This window comes from Bacillus rossius, chromosome 6 (assembly GCF_032445375.1).
Source record: "Bacillus rossius redtenbacheri isolate Brsri chromosome 6, Brsri_v3, whole genome shotgun sequence".
In the NCBI taxonomy this organism is placed as follows: Eukaryota; Metazoa; Arthropoda; class Insecta; order Phasmatodea; family Bacillidae; genus Bacillus; species Bacillus rossius.
In genome coordinates this window covers 23,080,022-23,103,383 of record NC_086334.1, presented here as the reverse complement: position 1 = coordinate 23,103,383, position 23,362 = coordinate 23,080,022, and the positions used below count along the sequence as shown (strand labels likewise).

The window sequence follows — 23,362 nt, the reverse complement described above, 5'->3', positions numbered from 1 at the left end:
TTAATCCATGATAACATGTTTAATGTCATTGCACTTATAAGTCATATACACAGTAATATACACTATAAACAATACAATACTGTACATCTTATTTACATTGAATAACATATGACAAATATTTCTAAACAAACATTGTGACTTTCATAGCAACAAAAAGAAAAAAAGAAATTAGTTACATTATAAAAATACTTTTAGACAAAAAAAAAAGTATGTTTTTTTTCATTCCTTGATACACCTATGTTATTATTTACAAGAATATAATATACATAGTTTATAAATACTGTAAAGCCCCACCAGCTCATAATAAGACCAATGTATGTGAATAGTTTTTATCAAAATTTTAAGTTCACAGCCTTCAAGTAAGGTGGCAAAACGTCAGTGCTAAGTGTCTGCAATTCGTAAACTTTTCTCTAACAATGCCACTGTCCTTAGAGACTGCTTGTACTGATGCTGTTTGTTTTGAACATCTATAAAGTACTTTAACAATTCATCAAAATCAATGTGCTTCTGGTGTTTGTTGCACTCCTTTTCTTTAGTAGTCTGGCTCCTGGAAATGAAAGCAAAGCAGATGTACTCTCACCTACAATTTATTATTTGGCATATGCTCACCAACAGTCAGGGCACTAATAAGGTGGGTGGTTGTGGGGCACATACATGCACAAGACGATGTAGTCAATGCAAGTACACGGGCACTGCCTTCCGGTAGGCACTACCGCAGTTGGCAGCCTTTACCGCATACTTGCAGGGACCACAAAAAATACAAACATTACACTAACAAATACAATAAAGCAAAGAGCAGACAGACAATCTCAATATCAAAGAGTACCCATAATGCTGAACTAGAAAATGAGAATGCAACTTCACCATCATTCATCTGGGAAACAGCAGCAATTGGCCTATTCCATGATTTGAGTTTGGCTTAAAAATACCTATAAAAGAAGTTTAGGACTAACGCACAGAGTATCTTCTTTTTGATGTAACTGAATTGTTTTCAACAACCATTTGATGACCCAGCAAGAGCAAAACAATCCATTCCGCATTTTCAGTTTAGCTCATACGAAGATAGAAAATAAAAACCCCACAACCGAGCTGGGACGGAAGTGAAGTAACGGAGCGTCGGGCGGGCTGGGAACACGAGGTGTCACCTGGCGCACTGCAGGTGCAGGCCCGGGATGCAGTCCAGCCGCTGCCTCAGCGTGTGGAAGGCCTCGGTCTGCGGCAGCAGCATCAGCAGGCCGTACAGCGCCTGCACCAGGTGCTGGTTGTGGGGCACCGCCAGCAACTCCAGCCTCAGATCTGCGGGACCACCACGGGTGGCGGTGAGTCTCGCAGCACGCGCGCACGTACACACACACACGCACCAGCGACGGCAACACTTACACGTGAATATGGGCGACTCCAGGAGCTGGACCAGCTTGTCTATCTCCGCGAGGAAGTCCACCGTCACTTCCAGGTTGCCGCTGACACCGGCGTCAAGGCACGTACACTGTTCCGTTGTCTCACTAACAACTGCTACGCTTGATAGACTTGGAACAGTTATTCACCGGCATTTTATACCATAGTTTAAGTATATCATTTATAATAGGTAGGGTAAGGAGACTAGGGCAATGAGTTATGAGGAGGAAGCCTACAAGAGGAAGAAATCGAGCCAAGTTTATAACCAGAGGAGAACGGAAAGGGTGAACTAGATGGTAGTGAGGATAGGGGAATGGGATGCTTGGATGAGGAGAATGTGATGGCAAGGTGTGTGTGTGGCTCAATTCAAGAGAAAGTCAGCGGAAACTAGGGAAAAAATCTTGCCACCCGGCTTGCGCCCAATCACATCGGTCTAAATTCAAAATCAAATTTTAAAAAAAAGTTGTTCAAAAGGTTTTGATTTATAAGAGGAAGTTGTTAAAGTACGTAAAGGAAATTGGTGTAACACCTAAACAAAAAGAAACATTTCAGCAGTTGTAACTGCAGAAGTACGTACATCTGAATGCTTAAGTCTGCCAACATAGATTGCTTGCACAGCAAATATACACATATGTACTTGATGCTCACTTTAAAGATAAATTGTCAGATGATTCTGAAAAGCTGTGAATCATAATAACCTCAATTATAAGGCCTATAAAATTATATGCATGGTTTGAATATCCACGTTAGGAATTACTCTAAATAGTTGACAGGCATTAGCAGCCTGCGGCACTGATAGACTTGACTAATACCATAGTAAGGTTATTTTTACTACAGGGTAGGAAAATAATGTTATAAAATGGGCACACTAAAATGTTTTGCTGCCAGGTAAAATAGATGTTCTTCCTCAACAACAATCATCATTTATTTGATGTTGTTGCACGTACAAACAGTAATTCTAAAACAGTTTTCGTAGTTGTCAAGACTGCCATCTCTGATAAAGTTCATAATACTTAAATGTGTGAATTTGTTCTTTCTTGCAACCACTTCTTAGACCACACATTCATATTATGTTTCTCTTGAATTCACCACATTCCTCTAGGACAACCACTGCAGCTGCAACTTGCATTCATAAACTCATTTGTAATAATACTGAAATCTACTAGCAAAGTTAGCAGTATGACAGTATAGTGTATGATTAAGAATACCACATATTGGCTCAAGAGCCAAGTTCACCAATCCACTCTCGTGCATTTATGAGCTCCGTTAAGCGAGCCATACATGTAAGAGCCTGGCTTGATAGTCCAGCTCAACAAACTTAGATCTTACTTAATCACGAGCAACACTCATTGTCATAAATGAATGGGCCACTTTACACAGACAACACAAAAATGAAAATATACACCCATGCCTTACCACTTGGAGACATTTTTGCATGTTATTTATGATGCCACAAAAAGGATACAACAAGCATATGAGATCACATGCATGGGAATAATTCTGTGTGAGAAGACACAGAGCCACTGTGGCTACAGGGTTGTGGCACCATGACTCGTACAGGCAGCGAAACAGGCAACAACTGTCCTGCAAATAAACCATGATTAGTTACATAGCAAACTAGATAGCCTATGTTCCTATAGTGCATACCATAAAGCCTGAATGTTGGAATTGAATTGACCGTCATTCTAATAAAAAATGGAAAATATATTAAACTGAAAACATTGCCAATTTTATGCCTGTTTCAACTCAAATGACAACATATTAGGACAGATAGTATTATACTTAAAATTCAAAGTCTCCTTGATTAAAAACAAAAAAGGAAAGAACTGAAAATTATTCAGATAGAGGAGAGGAATCCTTCTGAAAGCTAGAGTTGGAGTGGTCGGTGTCCCGGGTGCACCTTCAGGCTTGCAGGCGGTGGCGACGAGCTGCAATGTCCTCAGACGGCAAGCAGAGAAGTGACTTTCGGACACCCCAACACCAGTATACCATATTTTATAGCATAATCACAGCACATGTTACACTAAAATCAAGTTCGAAAAGTACGGGGTGTGATTTTTATGCGAAAAAATGCAAAAATGTTGCTGATGTCCCAGTAGCCTAAGAAACTTAGGCTACGAGCAATGAAGTCAGCTGGCAAATCCTCCATTGTAGATGGTAATATACTGAGCCCACAGTTAGTACTTGAAGAGGCTGCGAGCCACCGTGCGAAGTCTCCCGCCCCAATTTCCAACCCACAGGCTAATCCAACTACAAATGCTTGCCGCACCACACCGGGGCAATCAGCTGGTCTTTGTGACGTCACATGCCACTCTGGCACCGCAGTGTTCATTCCAAGGATCACGTACACACATATTGCACACAATTCAGATGACACACACAATAAATAGTGATGGGCCAAGACTCGAAAAATCGAGCAAGTCGAGTCGAGCCGGCGAAACTAAACTCGTAAATAAAAATATAAATTAGCCATTTAAAAGATGTTAAATATTTAAACATAATGAAAATAAATTTACATATAAACATATTAAAACCATTAAATAACAGATTAGTACAACTACCTCAAAAATAATAATTGCAATTAAAAATAATTATAAAATTTGCTTTACTAAAACATTAGAGTCTTTAAATAGTCTTTGTGATATTTATTAAAAAATATCCTTTAAGACCTTATAACAGTCATAACAGTAGTCACAGCCAGGATGTCTCCAAGGATAAATTACCATATGTTTACAACAAATTTATTCATTTGATAACAAATATAGGTACTAGAAAAATCATAGGTGTTCATATACTAGCATAATTAGTAAACTTCTCATAAATATTGTTAGAAGTTATGAATTTTAATACAAAATGAATTTATATTACCTCAGTTTTCAAATCCTTCAGTTTCATTCTCAGGTCAAACAGTTCTGACGATGTTAACAGAATTGTATTAAGGTTCTCTACCATAATGCTGATGAATCTGCAGTTTTCTTCTTCTACAAGAATTTTTGATAAGGTGGTGTATACGTCCTCTGAATTCAATAGCACGCAAAGCTGTCTGAAAGAGAGTCAACACTGCATTATATATTAACCAGGAATCCTATGAGTGGCAAGTTGTGTGGTTTGTAGGTTAAGTAAAAACAAGCCTTACCTAGGCTAGGATAACTTGTTAACCTAAGATAGAATAGAGAGGCATCAGGCAATTAAACACAGTGTTTCTGTCTAAAAAAAAAACAAGAAAGATTTTTTTTTAAATCTACATCAAGTATTTTCTCTTATAGCTAGTTTGTAAAAGTAGACATCTCCAATAATTTTTATTCAAGCATTCTTAAAAAAATTTATTACTTCCTTAACACTTCTAGGGTAAGCAAAAGGCTTAATTTGTATTGAGAGTTTTCAAGCTAATCAAGTGTTTTTTAAAGATCAAAGGCAAACATATTCGAACTTACCAAGTTAAAACAAATTTCTTAACTTGAAACTCTATTACTTGATCATAATTACTGAAATACATTAGTTCTGCGTGATAGTTTTTACCTGATAATGAAGGGTCCTTTATCTTCGAGCAAATGTCTGTCCGAGCTGAAAAGTTTCAGGAGACTTGTGATAAACTTTGAGAAATATGGATTCAATTGATGGTTCCCAGCCTGGTACTGCTTATCTGAAAGCATCAGTTCTCAGCTTCAGCATATTACATTACTGCTTAAAACATTTAGTATATGGATTGAATTTACAATATTCATTGTTCTTATCATGCTACTACTGGATATTGAAAAAAAAAGTCTGCAACAGTCACAAACAATGAATTTTCGTTATGTTGTCATACTTGCACCAAATAATTACCTAAAATATGTGGAATGCTATACATCCTCCACTCCCCACAAACCATAAATATTTTAGGCCAGCACTAAATGATTTTGAATAATGACAAAATTACTTTGCCAATCATTAGTCAATTACTAGGCTATAAATATAGAAGTTCTTGTTCAAAAATGTAAGAGTGAAGAGATTGCAGTCGTGAAGAAAACCCCGGGATTTCAAACTTTACCTTTTATATTTGAAAATGTTCTTAGCTTAAAAAGTTATGTTTCACACACAGCTTCAAAAATGATGTTTCACACACAAGTGAAATCACGGAAGAAGATATAGTTGAGATGACAAAAAAATAACGATAAACCTTGATTGCGAATTCATGGATGAAGATACTGTAGACTTTAGCCTACACACGCCTGGGCCTTATTTTCTGGTTACCTAGTCAAAAACGAAGAGGAACAACGACGATTATTTACTCAAGCTGATGCTCACCGTTTTCCATTACAATACTTACTTTTGATGGCCTAAGCAATAAACCATAACTCACTCTGCCAACACTACATAGTAGAAAACTGAGTGAGCCAAAATGAAATGCCATTGGCTTCAAAACACCAGCCAACCATATCATTGCTTTCATACCATGCACATTTCTCCACCAATGACAAAATCCAGTACAAGTTGTTTGGTTCTCGTGTCTGAACAGTCACACTAACTACGATATTGACATGGAATTGGAATTCAATACCTAATTGACCGACTTTTCACTGCATAAAATTTTTAATTGCTTTACAATGTTTAACCTGTGTTAAACTTAAATTAATTAGCTTATGTCTGAGATATATTTTTGATGGTTTTTATGGCAAGAGCAAATTAAAATAGAATCATGTTGCCCAAACAATTTCAGGTGTGTTACAGTTCCTACTACTGCAACATTGCCTAAGGTCACTAACCTAGTATGCTAAGCTATGATCAACTGGACAAATTATTTATGCTATATAATTAGAATTACATTTTGATCAACTTAAGTTAAAAATCATCACTTGACATTTTACTAATAGATACATTTAGTCTCCAATTTCAATTATTACCATGCATTAAAATTAACACAAAGTTATTGACATTATTGTACCTGATGTTACATTCCTGGTGGAAGAAGTTGAAACAATCTCTGCAAGCACTTCCAAATCTTGAAGCACCACTTCATCTGAGTCTGACAATGCTCTCAGTAACTCCGGAAATAATTGAGCAATATGGCGGAACATCTAAAGAAAAGAAAAAGAGTACAATATTTTTCAGCAAAGAACTTATAACAACAGAACAATGAACAAATTGGTACAATAAATTACAAACATGAGCAAATCAATTTACTTATGTATTATATGTGTGTATATATATATATATATGTGTGTGTGTATATATATGTGTGTGTGTATATATATATGTGTGTGTGTATATATATGTATGTATATGTATCTACAGGCAAGATGTACATGAGCAAAACAATTGTTAACCTAACAATGTTAATAGATCGCAGAAACAATAACGAGATTAAAATATACTATAGAAGAAATAGACAACACCATGACCTATTGTACAAAATTGTTCCAACAGTTGCCAAGAGATAATGGAAGACCATAGAATACCAAAATCAGGATGGACAAACTATGACTCCAACATAATGGTCTGAAATAAAACAGTGCAGGATCTTACCGCTGCTACCTCCAGCCATGAAAATATTCTTTCATAATTTTGATTCTCAGTGAAATTACAGCTACACCATCCTGCCCAATACTGAATTCTAGAAAACTAACAAATCTGAGTAATCAAAAACTACCTTGATACATTCTGAGCAAGATATAATAACCATGTTGGCTGTACATACTTGGCTTTCGCACTTTGATCACACATGAGAAGTAAATAAACCTCAAACCTCAACCACAGAGTTGAAAAATAAAATGGTAAATGCAAAGTCTGCCAAAATGTAAGATACATTCTTCGAATCTCCTGCAACTATAATCCAAAACTAAAAAAAAAAAAAAAAAAATTTAAAAATAGATCCAAACACTGGTTCCAAACACCAGCAAATTCGATCCACATCAATCACAGTCATTAACAGCAGTAGGTTACTATCTCGCAACATATGGTCTCAGTTATATTAAAATTGTATAAGTGTATATTTGTTTCTGATGCTCCATTTCAATCTTACCAACCTAGAATAAACAGTTCCCACAGTCTGCTACAACAGCACCTCGCCAGCACTTCAGATCTGCTTGCAAGCAACAAAAAGGGACGTACACTTTTCGGGAGCCTGACATGCAGGTGATAAATCCACCGCAGCACTGCGACCTTCGTGGGCACAGACGAGTGTTGCAAGTACTTGGTGAGGACGTCGACCACCGACGGCAGGTCGAGCTTGGCAGCCTCTTCAGCCGACTGGTCACCACTGCTCGACTGCAGCAAGGTTTCGTCATCTTCTTCCGAAACTAGTTTCATGAATAGCGAGTTGATCGCTTTAGCAGTGTCCTTAATATCTGGTGCAAAATGTAAGGAAACACTCAAATGTAGACCACCTGAACTTCATAGTTCAAAACGGTACCACAGAATAAGTCTCATTATTTTAATCCAGCCATAAAATACTTACCTGGTGATAGTTGTGTGTTAAAACATGCTAAAAAACAAAACAGATTATTGTGAGATTCTTTTAACTGCTACAGTCAAACCTCTCTGAAACAACCCCTCACGGTTCCCAGGAATAGGATCGTAATAGATGTTTTCCGAAATTTTCAGTTCATTTCAACCTCCCCCCCCCCTTCCCAAACCGCTACTCGCTAACCAGCCGTACAATGGCAGGATGCTGTCACTCACAATGCTAGACAATTTTGCTTTAAACCCACTTCAACCTTCATGACAAGTCCGTCACCCTACCGGCACCTCTAAAGAAAATATGTGTTAGTTTACATGTACGTTTTCTGCATTCCGTAGTTAAGTACACTAGAACCCCGATGTCACGCACCCCGGATTTAACGAAGCAGTGATTTTACGAATACATTCTCAGGAATCGTCAAAACATTGGACATTTTGACCAAAATGTGAAAATCAGAAGAAAAAAAAACTAAAAAAAAAAAAAAAAAACGAAATGAAAGATCATTAAAATATGTTAGTTTTAACACACAGCGTATTTTTGTGTCTGCTTTAACACTTCCAATAATGTTCATGTAAGAATAACAGAAAAATAATGGAACATTTCCTTTAAAAATATGGCAGCTGTAGGTTCTGCAACGCGAGTGGGGGCACACGAAGCTCGCCCGGCTGGCTGGCAGCAGCGGCTGCATGACGCGTAAGTTCACCCCTCCCTCCCCTCGTTAACATTCTTCAAGGCTAGCTCATCCCTCCCAGACACACAAACCATCTATTGTCCTCCCTTATAACACCCCAACTTCGCTCCCCTTTGAAAAACCTTCAGTGAGAAAATGCTCATTTCACCCTCCCTTCTCCCGTAAAATTGGGCTATTATGAATGGGGTACCAAAGCGGCGAGGGAGGGGTCAAAATATGTCACTTTTCACACCAAGTTCGAGTTCAGTCATCTCTGGCAAGGAATTTACAAGCTTTCAAACTTACATATAAATGTATTTTAATAGCAAGGGTCCTATGAAAAGGAATATACCTAATAAAATAAAGCTACTGTCACCAAACAAAGCATAAAATGGCCCAATGCGTGGTCGCTTCGTTATTGCTCACGCGAGAGGTGAGACGTGGAATGTTAGAAGAAAGATAAATGCGAGGGAGACAGACGGCAGCCAGTGTGTTTCCTGCGTGGGCAATAAGTGGCGTAGCCTTTTTTTTATGCTGGGTGAAGCGACCTTTTTCTATGAACCCACGGGAAAAGATAATTGCTTGAGCTGTCAAAACAAACATTGCTGCGGCAGTTAAAACAAGTCGAGACGGGCGTGCATCCAGTCGGTCGCTGTGTATTGTCAACCGATAGTATTCAAAATCAAGAGAAATCCAGCAGGTAGCTTTCTTTGCCTTAACTGCGTACCACACTAGACACACGCAAAAAGCTAAACGTAAACACGTTGCCACAAAAACCTTTATCTGCACCCTGCCAGCAAAGGGACGTGGAATGGGGGTTATTAAGCGCTGACAGCGGTGGACAAGAAGTGGTATCTATTTTTAGATATGCGCTGCCTACGGCAGTACAGCAGTCTGCAAGAGAAACGCAGTAACACACTACTCACCACAAGAAACTTATTTTCTGTCCGATTTGCTTCGTATTTTCTGCAATTTTTCACGGTTCCTTGAAATCGGGTTGTAATAGAGAGGTGGTCGCAATAAATGGGGTCGCCACAAAAAGGTTTTACTGTACTATGTGGAAAGAGCTACATCAGTACATCTTTTAAGACATACCTTTTACAATACTGTACATCCATATCAAACATGGTATTTACTATGGAGAAAAGATAGCAACGCTGAAAATAGTATAAGTTTACTGAACCGCTTCAGCTCAACAGAAGGTTGTTGAATGTTTAATTTTAGAGATTTTTTTTTTAACCAGACTTAAACAACTCTAATGTAAGAAGGTAGTTATTTACTGTGTCTAGGAATTGTAGAACTAGTATTTAACTGTTTTGTTGGTTTCTCACATAAAGAAATTATACAATTAACAGTGAAATATAACTTAGGATTTTGAAGATTCTGTAATCTGCAAAAGATAGCAATACTTCTTGCAAATTATATTCATTATGTTGCACAAGATATATTTTTATTTAATAATTTCAAAAACTATGATAAGAAAAACAGTAATTTCACTGGAAACAATAAAAGCCTTCAGGATTCCACATGTGTTCTAGTCACATGCAATCCTCGTTACCATATAACAAGAATCTTAAAACATTAGGCAAAAAAAATTATCTATGAATAATAAAATTTTTTAAAACAGCATAAACTTCCTGTCATACCAAGGATACTTCTCCTGGACTCTGTGTCATACGCCAAACACTGAAACACTGCGGTCAAGATGCCAGACGCAAACGGCAGCATGGTTCGTCCTGACAGCTGAACAATCTCCTTGATCCAGGTCAGAGCTGTAAGCTGTGAACACATATGTACTTCATTGCACTCAAAACTTCTAGCACTTCTTCAGCTACACCATGTATCACACCACACACACTGTCTAACTTCGAAAAATTGATCTGTGGTTGTGCTCGCTATAGGTTCCTGCTAATGAGTGTGTTTATATATATATATATATATATATATATATATATATATATAAAATTAAGATAGTTCAAATGTTCTTTAAATGATTCAAGCAATGGATAATTTTGAGATTTAATACAATTTCTTGGACATATGTCATTGCAGTTTCACACTGTTTGTCATGGGAAAAATTCATAAATGCCATATTATATATAAATATGAAATTTCACAAATGAGATTTTTAATATTTACTTACAACATAAAAAATAATAAAAAGTTAATAACAGAAATTGAATGTTAAAATTGAATAATACCTGTAATGTTTCATCAGCTGAGTGAGCGTGTATAATGAGAACATTCATCATTTCATCAAATTTTACTCTAGAAGGATCTTGCTTGATGCTTCGTAGGAATTCTCCCAAAACAGTGTCACACCTGTGAAAGAAATAAACTTAATTTAAATATGCATTTAGAAGAGACGGATGCAATTAAATATGATGGATGAAAGGGTTGGTTCCCACCGTGATTATCTTAACTTTTCCTCAGCTCAACTGAGAACATTCCTGACTCATTTAACCAGTAACCGAACAAAAAATTAATAATTAATCCTAATATAGTTGAAATTTTTTTGAATTCACTAAGTATATATTAATTTGCAACTGAATACATAAACATAATCATAGAGAAACAATTGTTGTAGATACCATAATTTCTTGTGGGTAAGATTGGAATCTTAATCCTGTTTTAAGAGCTTAAATTTGTCTCACATAAGGGTTCATCTTATGTCTCGTTATCTATGTCTCACTAAGTGTACACTGTGTACAATTAACATGCCTTTATCAAATGCCACTCTAAAGTTTTTAGATTACATGTGGATAAGCAAGGTTCTGCTACTTACCAGAGGCCTCTGGTCTTTAGTAAAGGCGCAAATTGACTTTCCAACTTTCATGACTGAAAATCTGACTTATTATTATATATTGCATCATATTGTAAAAGTAAATAAAAATGGAAATGAAGTTGATAATGATGATGAATGAAAATAATAGAATTGGGGATTCTCCTTAACATCAAAAAATTTCTTTTTGACACAGATTATATTCTTTCTGACTAAAACCGAACTTTCAAGTCGTCTTTTCTGGCTTAGTCATATAATAAATATAATTCCTTATTTTTATTATAATTAATTACATAATAACTAAAAAGAATATACATTGACACCAAGTAAGTCATTGCTCAGTACTCACATTTTTTTAATCTCCTTGTTCGGGTCTTCGAGTATACGGAAAAGACCATCAAGTATTTCTGGTAAAAACACAATTAGGTCAATGTCTGGCACTGCATCTAAGACTGAAACCCAAGATATGATGAACTGCCGAGCAAATGTATTTGTTGTGTAAATCCTTTCTCGCAAAAGTGGAATGAAAGATACTAAGTCAAATGAAGAACTCTCTGTAACAATATCCTGAAACAAATGTGGTAAGGAAAATTTATAATTTTAAAAACCCATTCTCTTATTGCACTATCTGTATTTTGAAAGTTAAAGTAAGTTGAGACAGCACAAGAAATGTTTTAGTTTATAGTACAAACCAGTATTCAACTAGATACATTATAAAAAAAAAAAAGTTTATAACACTGTTGACGTAATTTAAAAAAATGAATAAAAACTACACTAAAAACTGAACATTTAAAAAAATTTTTAAAAAAAAGTTGAACCATTTCAATACAAAAAAATAAGAGGCTTAGGTAGTTGAAGATTAGGTATATATTTGTGTGTATATAACTAAATTTAGTTTTTTCTCTTAAATACTTAAAAATATATATACCTATACATAAATTATTTTGTTTAAGAATCAAAGAACTAATTAAATACTTGTCCCATCATTAGAAACATGTAGGCATTCCACAGTACTGTTACCTCATTTATACACAAAGTGAAAGAGTCTATGGTTTTGTTATTCAAAATAATTAACTGGTAGCTTATACAATAAAATACAAGTCAAGATATTGTTTAGTGAAAAATTAGTCCATGTATCTGCAAATTGTGATATTTGGTAACTTGAGCACTATTCATACATACTGTATCAAGATTGGCATACACATTACCGTAAGTCATCTGAAAGCTTAAATGTCAGTGATCTTCATTTCAGTTTATTTGAATTAAATCAGCCTTTCTATATTTCAATAATCTTATTTTAAAATGTGTAAAAAAAAATTTTTATAACCACTTGTATGTTTTATTATTAGAGCCTAGATTTTATGGGGTTTTTTTTAGTCTGATTTTGTTTTTACAATACAGGGTTTTGGTGGTGTTTTTATTCTATAAAACATTTTTTTGTAATACTTATGCTACCAAAATAGTGGTAAAATTTATTTGCAGAATTTTTACAATAAAATAATTTGTGTTAAATTGATCTAAAATGGATACATTCAGAACAATTAAATTAAATTAGCAAGCATTTGTGGTCAAAGTGATTCAATGAGAGGTGCAAATTTTTTCTGATTCATGCACTTAGGTACAAATTTTGTCCAGAAATAATGACAGTCCTTGAATTTCATACATTAAACATTTAATTTTTTTATGATTTCAATTAAGTTTTGGTTAAATTCTATATGGTGTATTAACTTACATTTTGATGTTATACTGTGTTATGAAACACTTTTCGAAGTTATTTCAGTTTTATAGTTTTATCGCAATTTACTGTATAATCTTGTTCCTATTTATCATATATATTTAATAAACAATTATTTTGAGGTTACATCCTAAAATCATAAATAACTATAGAATAAATAAGAAATTATTTTGTTATTTTTCCACTATAAAAAATGTTTGATTAGCCTGGGGGCTGTTTTAAGTCCCCCGCAATCACCAATGTGTGGATGGCCATGGAGTGATTGGGGAGGGCTAGACGAGATGGTTGAGCGGTGACTCTCCATTGCCTTCTGCAGTCCGGAAGTGAAGGTATAACGTGATACCCTCGTGGAGACAGGAACAAAATTTCCCACAAACAAAATTAACTTTTTATTTGATGGCTAAAGATAATATGTAAAACTAAAAACAAAAACACTAAACTCGCCAATTTTAAAAATGAAATTATCCTAAAAAAAAAATTGGTTGTCTGTAAAGTCGGTTCACGGACGATAGTTTAACGTGACAACGTCATAACAAAACATTGATGAAATGATTGATCCAGAAGAAAAGGAAATATCATATTCGGCCTGAGACTGAGCCGTAATAGGTTTTTGCAACCAAACCATTTAGGCATTAAAAATATTATATTCTTTGAGGAAGAATTTTTTTTTTTTAAATTTTTCTATCTTTTGTATGATAAAATCTACCTCTGCATACTTTTATGAATAAAATTGAATCATTTTTATCGAATTATCACTATTTTGTATGGATACAAAGGAGTGAAATGAAATGTACAATTTAATTAATAAATTTACTTTTATTTGCATTCATTATTCAAATATATTTATTACTTTTGAAATGTTATGTGCGTCGTATTTATTTTTACAAGTACAAAAAAAAATTTCGCGCCTGCCAGGATTCGAACCGAAAACCTTACAATTAGAAGATAGCGCCGCTGATCGCTCACCCACGAGGCCATATTCGATAATTAATAGTTTCCGATGTTATATATACATTTATAAAAATTTTGTTCACGGTAGGGGAATAATATTATTTCGTTTTTATAACTAGATTTTATAACAAATACGCATCCCAAATACACCAAACTTATTTATAATGTGTTACAATATTTTTTAAAACATTGTGCAAAAGATCCCGGTTGTAATTTGCATTATTATGTGTAAATGTAAAACACCATTGTTGGTTCAAAACGTATTTGAATATTCAACATTACTTTTAAATAACTGTACTGATTGTGCTGAAAATCGGTGGACAATCGTTAAATTACATAATATTAATAATTCAAACGACGAAAATATGATTGAAAAGTCAAATCGATGGTTGTTCCAATCGAGTGGAAGAGAGATGCCACGCATGCATAGGCCCTACAATGAGCATGAAGAGAGATGCCACGCATGCGTACAATGAGCAAATAGGACACATCCGTAGTGGGACACTGTTTCGTGCGTGCAGCCGGTGTTCATCGATTTATTAGACGTTGTCACGTCAATAAAACCATAAAATCTTGTTTCCAAGATTAATCACTAACATATTTGTTATCGGCTACTTGTCATACATAATGGTAAAGTAAAGATAATGAAAAGAAACATAATAAAGGGCTGCATACATGAAAAATGTTAGCACTACCAAAATTTAGTAAATTTACCCTGACAATTGGTACAACAGTAAATCTTAATACTGAATATAAAAATGTTTAAATGACAAATTTTTACAACTGTACTTATGTGAACTACTGCAAGAGAAAGTGTAATAGTTATAAAAAAAACACTTCAAACATTTATGCTTCTGGTATTGTGTTGTTAATTAGGTAAAAAATAAATTAAGTTCATTTAAATATCTGGAATCATGAAACAAATTAAGGCTTTTATTGCGGGCGAATGCTAAGTTGGTTTCTTAATCCCTGATTTGTGTTGCTCTGTTTCTTTCTCTACTATTCGCGCACTAATGAAATGCATAAAACTATGAAATACATAATACTGATTTCATGATAAGCTCAACTTAAGGGTTGCTCAAGTTGTAAGTTGGCAGTGCATATTCATTTCACCTTCATCAGCCTGTCGAGATGCTCCGATCCACCTTTGACGTTCTGGTCGGGGTCGGCCGCTAGTTTGCTCAGAGCACTGAATATGTCGGTGAAGTGTACCAGGACTGCGCTCCGAGCGACTTTCACCACGTTGTACAAGGATTCGCAAGCGTAGTACCGTACTCTCAGGTCAGAGTCAGAGAAGCACACCAGAATGGGGTGTACCAGTTCGCTTGTGTATTCCGAAGCATCCTGAAATTGGAAATGTGCTGTTCATGTTACTACTGAGTACAAAACTAACTAGTGTCATAAGCATTCCTTCTACAAAATAAGGTTTTTAGTTCAGAATTGCTTTCGTAATCTGCAATTTTATACAATATCTCATTAATGAGATTTAAAACAAATTTTTTTTTTTTGCTGCAATGAAATAATATTATAGGCCTAGCACAAAGTGGCTTGCAGACTTTCACTGCCATTGTCTAATAAACTATCTTGGCTTTCCAGGGTGAGCCGTGTCGAAGTGGTAGATAGCACTGGCGTCTCTGTCTGCACTGCAGCACACATATTCAGCGTTGTTACATCAGTTTCTAAACCCTGAATATTCCTGCAGACTGCTGAGTGAAACATCAGCATAATCTATAACATTGATGTGAACCAACCTTGAAAGCCAAGATAATTTATCATTATGACACGGTGACATCTGTAACATATGTTCATTAGTTCATTTAGCCTAATAGTTTAATATTGCAACATTATAATAGAAATCTTTTAAAAACAATGGGGCCATAGCCATACAGCTCCAAGCTTAGCTCCCCACAGCTTCTTACTCACAGCCGAAGCCTCTTCACTTGGGACGGAAAACTGGAGGTGATTGTGCTCACCATTAACATTGGTATTCCCAGCACTTGTCACTTGTGTTCCCGAGCACACCTCAAGTGGTCGGGCTGACAAGGCTCCCCACCCCCTTGCCACGTACCTCAACAAGGATGAGCTGAGGATACCAGTGTTCACTGAGACAGAACTGCTACAAGCTCCAAACAACCTACCTTCCCTCTGGAGTTTCAGCATGCACAAACAAAACGTGTTCACAATGCACAAACAAAACGTGTTCACATTCAAGATAAATGCTGTACCTTTCCGAGTGCCACGGCTATGGCCGCCAGGCCAATCAAACCACCCTTCCTTGTGTGCGGATTTTGAGATATGGCAAAATCTTGGCCCAGTACTTTCAGTAGCTTCTTTATTTGAAGTGTGTTTCGTGTGGCTGCAAATTCCTTCACCATTCTGAAAGAAGACAATAACCACTGTAACACGGAGTGACCTTGAACCTCACCTCATGCTCTAGCAAAACACTGGGAGGAAGCTGAAGGAACTCTAAAGCAATAAATATGAGTTATTTACAATGTTATGAAATACTTATAATCCTCTGTTCATAAATGACAAAAGAATAAAATATGCAAGAGTAAAACAACACAAAATACTTTACGCTCACATCCTTTAATTCACCTAGGAAACAAAAGTTAAGATATAATATCAATAGCACCCTTCCTTAAGCAGATGCATCAGTGTTTCGGCCACCGTGTCTTTGTGTGTGCACAAGTGGCTATCAAACAGTATACCAAAAGGCCCCAAGGGTCGGCAACAGTCTACAAGCATCTTCATTGTAATTAGTAACTGTTTGTATTTTAATATATACGTATGTTCTATTTTTTTTAATTTTTAAAATGTTTTTAATATAATAATTTAACATGCAGACTAATGAAATCACTTAATAACCTTAGGAAGACACCATAAAAATTACTTCAATACAATTTGTTTTCATTATGTAATGATGTAGTTGTTTATTTTAAATACTCAAAGATTTGTGTATATTATTTAGTGTTTTCGCTACATAATTGTCTTGCCACCAAAGAGAAATCAGCCCCATCCTCCTCCGCCTGCCTGCTAGAGATGGCAGTGTCTACTCTCTCTGCTGCTATGTTACTTAGTCGGACCAAGTGGCATGCAGCCTGCACGGCAAACAATAGGGTTGTATAGCAGCGGTGCCACACTGCATTCCCAAACACAGACTGGAGGTGCACTGCGCATCAATGCTCGCTGGTGTTTTCTTGACCCATTGTTTTTGCTTGTTCAGGCTTCCTAATCCATTACATATACTACATTTCATTGCACAAAGTGAGGGGGTTTGAGAGATCACTACATCCTCATTTGTTTCTAATTGGAGATGTGCTGAAAGAGGTAGAATTGTTTTTCCTACCCCCGACACAAACTCTTTAACCACCAACAAACCAGTCTTTTCAGATGCAGTTTCCACTGTAAAATTCTTACGTTGTGGCTTTTTCAGAAATTATTTTTTAAAAAAAAATTTTCAAACACTGGAGATGTTCCTGTATTTACCCTGAAAACAGTGTTGATAAATTCCTACTGGTTTCTGAGAAATCAGTTTTTAGTTTACATTACAATATCTGTGCACTGACGCAGCCCCATCATTTTTTGCTGTCCCATATAGGTCTGTGTGTGCATGTTTTGGAGAACTTTAGTCAAATCAAAAGAATGGTCCATTAGATTAGGTTAGCTACTTTAAAAATACTTTAAAACATGTTGATGGTTGGTTAGGTTAGTATAGCTACATTAAAAATAGTGTAAAATATTCTTAATGGTTGCTAAGGAATTACCAATTTAATATGTAGCTAACCTGAACTAACCAACCATTCACATAATTTCAACATATTTTTAATGTAGGTAACCTAACCTAATCAACCATCCACAATATTTTAATTATTTTGAATGGTGCTAACACAATATAAATGACAATTCTCACGCTGTAACAAATATTTAATATTTATACTGAATATGCAATAACGTGGCTTTCGAATGGAATTTTGTGAATGTTAGGTTTGCTGATCCTGTTTCTCCATACGTAAGAACGTTAAAAGAAAAAGGCAATGGCTGCGTCAATACATAGGTTATGTAATTTAAGCTATAAAAAGTGATTTTTGATAAAACAGTAAGAATATAACTACTCTGTTTTCAGGGTAATATAGGAACTCCTCTTGTTTTCTGGGAAATAAAATATTTTTGAAATTTGATTATTAATTTAGGGAAAAGCCGCAACGTAAGAATATTAACGAGATAGGGAAAAATAAAAGAATTTTATTAAAGTAGACAGGGTTTTAAGGAAGTCAAAATTAAGAAAATAGATAAATCAAGCTCAAGCCAAAACGTTAGGTATCAGAAACTGCTTAAGAAAAGAAGAGAATATGACGTTGGACCTGTAGTCAGACAGAACACTTAATTTTAATTTTAATATGGATAATATTTCAAAACATAAAGTTTTATCTACAGATATTGACACTTACTTTTCTATTTCCTGAGCAGCAGCCTTACGCTTGTCATATAATTTGTCGTTTAATGCTCTAACGCAGGCTGTACTAAGGGGTGCATAATCCTTCTCTGCCATTGTAAATGTAAACGGTATTATAGAAAACAAACTTCTTTAGTTAAAATTTAAAAAAAAAATCAATTGAAATTTACTATCAAATGAACTAAAACAAAAAATTAAAGCTATATTTCTTAATTAACTGTATGAACAAACTTTTTTTTATCAGGAAAAATTACACAGAATTCATATCCTGAAAATATAGGTTATGACTTCCAAATTATGACAGATACACATATTCAAAATAATAGCTATGATATACGTAAACAAGATAGGCATTACCACCACTAAATTTTGGTAGAATAAACTTTAACGTATCAAAGACTATAAAAAACAGAAGCGATAAAAAACGAGATAAAAATTTGAAGAAAAAAAACACTTAAATATGGATTCTAAAAATTTAATTATATTTACTTAATAATAATTAAAATTTGAAGCACAGCCAATAAAATAAATTACATTTAGTAATTAATAATTAACATAATATTACAATCCTTACGAATATGTAAGATTTTTTTATTTAGCAAACCAACTAAGAAATAAAAGATGCAAGCAGGTCCACGGTCCTGTAGATAGATCTCACAACTTGACTTAATTCTCTGTTGGGTTAGTGAAACTCGAGGTGGGCTGAGGACTAAAGGCACTAGTAGTAGGCGAGACAATTTTTAACATTGTGTTGAACAGGAGATTTAGTATAAAAATTAAATATTGTTTAAACCTCTATTTCATTTTAAACTTAGGGTAAAGTTTAAGTTTTTAAAGTTATTTGGAAGCTATGTATCCCCCCTTACCCGCGGACAACAGCAGCACCGCGATGCCCGTAGCACCTGTCAGGTACTTCCCAGGCCTTCTACAGACGCCAGACTAGTGTGACACTAGGCTGTTAGTGATGGATCGTGGGTACTCTGCCCCCGCGTGCCCCACCAGGTATGCTGCTGGAAATCTATCCTGAACTTCCCTATATGGTTGTGAAGCCGTTCGACCGTGTGGGGGGCGGAGTGGTGCGGAATAATCGTTAGCGACACAGTTTATGTTAAATTGGCGTTTAATCCATGGACTTCTCTGGTGGTACGCATGGGTATGCAGTACACCTTATACATACACTATGCGGTGGCAGAACTGCTACAAAACTATGTGAATGCGTTATGCGGCGTCTGAGCCGTTGTACAGTTACATTAACACACGCTGATTACAGAACAAAACATGACACTACATAACACTGTGAATTTGCCGCGGCAGTCTCGCGGGGGTGCGGTCGCTAGTGCTCTGGAGAAGGCCAGCACCGAAAGTTAACGGTCTTAGGGGGGCTCAGTGAGCGTGATCCTAAATTCTATTCTACACTTACGTGAGGTTGCAGCCAGTAGGCGTATGCAAGGCGGTCTTAGTGAAAGCGAGTTGGCAGAAGTCGGCCAGTGGCGTAAATTGCGTGGTTCGCGACGTGGTGCGGAATCGCCAAGGAAACGGTCGAGATAAGCCCGGGTCCGCGAAATGCACGCCAAGTCGACGTGAGCAGCAATGAAGTAAAAGGGTTTGGATATTAAATCAAGTACAGAGTGAACGATCGGTGGAACAAAATTGAAGGCTGCTCAAAGACACATGTCTTGACCCGGCGCAGAGTGGTTTGAGACTGCCGAACATGGCCACCTCGCAAGGGAGGGAAACTTTCACCTCCTTTGTGAGTCGGCGCCAAAAACTTACATTAACTTAATTTTCTCTATTATAAACTAAAAACACGTTCCAGGTGCCCAATTAAAAGGTAGCACCTAGTAATTGGGTGCTTAAGGCTTAACGACTGTTTTAGAGTATTTAATTATTTAATTGTGGCATCAAGTTGGTGACTGTAAATTTATTAACATATTGTCTCCCTGTGAACTGTACTAGTGGGATTTCTCCTAATCTGACTTGATCATTGTCACGGGCACTTTAATTAAGGTCAGTAGCCGCTGTGACTGTTAATGAGGTTCGTTGTCTGCTACGTGCGTGCGGTGCTCGCACGGAGTAGCTATGACATACTTGTTGAAAGCCTGTGAATTAATAATTGTGTCCTAGTGTCTCGTTCCTTAATCATTTTATGGGGTCGAGCCCCCGGGGTTTCGTAACCTTAAGTTTATTTGAGTCTAATGGGGTCACGCCCGAGGCGCTCGCCTGACTCATTCCCGATGGTTTAGCGGTGCACTCCGAAAACGAGATCTGGTACTAGCGGTGCGGAGCACGGGCTTAGAGACCATGGTCGGGACGATGTCATATATAACATAAATTAGACACTGTCAAATGTTGTTTCACCTTGATTCTAATAAACATAATAACAATAGTGTATGGATCTAGCGAAGACATTATGGTGAACACTCTTACACAACAGTTCATTATTTTCTCAGGTTAAACCCAGGATTTTTACAGAAAAATATCTTTAAAGTCATTTTTAAAAAAAGTTTGTTTTGAAATTACTCAGTTTCAGACTAGTTCAGATCGATGTTGCATGAGAAACTGACTCCATGCCTCTGTTTTTAAGAAATTTCTTTGTGTGAATATATATTATGTATTTAATAACAGCATTTATATATCCAGTCAAACTGAATTTTAAAATGTTCACTTGTCGCAGCCTCGTCTCTGGTGAAGATGTGGAGACAGGGTGGACGTCGCTCGGTCGTTCGGTAGTCGTGATGTTTGCCCGGCGCCAGCTCTTGGGTAGAGCAGCCTCACACTCTGAGGCGGGAGTGGACCGTTTGGCCCAGTCCAGCTGACCGAGGACGTGCTGACAAGGAGTAGCAGGAAGATTGGGAGTAGAAGAGAGGGATGCCCGCAGTCTCACGAAGAGTCGCTAGCAGAGGATTGCCCGCGGTCTCACAAAGAGTCGCTAGCAGATGGGTAGGCAGAGAGAGGTGGAATGAGAGTGAGAGAAGGAAGCCCGCAGTCTCACTAGGAGTCGCTAGCTGATGAGAAGGGGAAAAAGGTAGAATGTAGAGGTGGGTCGAAAAGTATCAACCAGATATTTTGTCACTGATACATACCTGTATCAGGTACTGCAAACGAGTACACTTGAAAAGTATCAAGTACTTTAGTATCAGTTTTTGAATTCGCCTGGAACAACACCACGGCCAATGTGCGCGTGCGCAGAACCCGATTGCAGATGACGGTCACTTGGGCGGAGCTTGTGAAAGGGGAGGGAGCGGCACGACGAATAAGGGATAAAGGGAAAGAATGTAGGGGAGGAAGCGCAGGGGAAGGCGTTGAAGGAGAGGTGCAGAGCGAAATTGTTACGAGTCGTTTTGTTTATTGTCCCACATCAAAGTATGCTCAGTGCGCAGTGCGTGCACCGTCTCGTTCAATAATAAAACTAATGAAATTTTAATATTAAAAAGTACATTTATACAAGATATAATATTTATATTTGTGCACCGAACAGCTATGAAAATGCAAATAAATTCTCAGTTGACACTAATAACAGATGTAATCAACATATCGACTTTCTTTTTTCGAAAACAATTAGTAACTAGTGTTTTCATACATTAAAAGATTACAATTTTATAAAAAAAAAAAAAAACAGATAGGTACATTAGTGAGCATACTATATCAATAGAAATTTGAGTTAGGTACATCAGGCAGATAGCAGTGCCAATATCGATAAAAAAAAAAAAACATTTTGCAAGTTCAGTCACTATTTAACAAATAGTATTGCATTATAACTCAGTTTTTGTTTGCACAAATTACACTTAGCAAACTCATTATTTTCCGTGAAAAAATTCCACACAAATGAAGTCTTTTTCTTGCACTTATCCATTCCTTATTTCACTATAAAGATACTAACTACAGAGCATGACAGCCCACAACAATGTACGTGGTAATAGACGGCCAGGACGAACTGCAGTGAATGTTGAACTGATTGATACTGGCTGTATTTAGGCGGGAATGAGCGTAACAGAGGTAGAGAATTACCGGGCGTGATAAATAATGTATCAGATTCTCCTTCCGGTCGCACGGTCCTGGGACCGCTACTGCTAAAACTGATACAGAAGTATCATATACTTGTAACTAGTACATTACTTAATCAGTATCAGATAGGAACAGATACCGAAATTTCCTGTATCAACCCACCTCTAGTAGAATGAGAGAGATACAGAATGAAGCCCGCGGTCTCACTAGGAGTCGCTAGCTGAGGAGAAGGAGAGAGATGAAGGCAAGCCAATAATACAACTTTTGGCTGTATCAGTATTTATTCTCCCAGATTGGCTGGGAGAGAGGAGAGCTTATAATGGTATTTCTACTCCCATTTTGGCTGGGAGAGGAGAGCTGTCTAGGCGATTTTTTTTCCTAGCCTGTTAATTCTAAGTGTGTAGGGAAGGTTCCAGGTTAGGGGAGGAACTAGGTGTGTCTCAGGCCGAAGCCTATACACTCTTTCATGCGGGTTTTTAACCATGCAGGACAAGGGCGCGTGCATCGTGTGCTTATTGGGGTTTACTGGCCAGCCATGGCTGCGATTGGCGCCATGACTGACACCCCATTGGTCGCCTAGCTTAAAAGCTAGCTAATGTGACCCAGGTTTAACCTGCATAGACACGGGGAAAACCCTGGGCCGGTTCATGCGGGGATCAAATATCATGCATTAAGCAAGCAGGTAACTACTGGACAAGAGGGAAGAAGGGTCCAAGTAAGAAGAGTTGGAGGGGCTGAAAAATCAACCATGCTGGAGTTGGGTGCTTGGGCCTTGCGGCCCGCATTTAAAGTTTGGGAACTCCTGGGTTTTTATTAACCAGGGGCGGGCGACCTCAAAACATACTTACAATATACACTTAATAATCTACATCTGGTGACGAGTGGTGGCACTACCAGGGCCATGGCTGGAATATTGTGCCGCGGACAGG

General features: G+C 36.8%; 1 protein-coding gene across 2 annotated transcripts; it reads right to left on the bottom strand.

Annotated features, from left to right (window-relative positions):
• Nucleotides 1–18,794, bottom strand: LOC134532864 (protein VAC14 homolog). Of its 2 annotated transcripts, none has more exons than XM_063369862.1 (14): nt 18,424–18,794; nt 16,198–16,348; nt 15,086–15,316; nt 11,636–11,853; nt 10,706–10,826; nt 10,160–10,283; nt 7,486–7,721; nt 6,320–6,452; nt 4,915–5,038; nt 4,264–4,438; nt 2,861–2,979; nt 1,381–1,460; nt 1,146–1,296; nt 1–547 (listed from the first exon to the last, which is right to left on the bottom strand). In XM_063369862.1, the coding sequence occupies exons 1-14, from the start codon at nt 18,522–18,524 to the stop codon at nt 382–384; spliced, it is 2,130 nt and encodes a 709-aa protein (XP_063225932.1). In that variant the 5' UTR covers nt 18,525–18,794; the 3' UTR covers nt 1–381. The 2 variants fall into 2 exon arrangements, with proteins under 2 accessions (XP_063225932.1, XP_063225931.1); XM_063369861.1 differs by having other exon boundaries at nt 10,151–10,283; nt 18,424–18,763.
• Nucleotides 18,795–23,362: the final 4,568 nt, after the last annotated feature.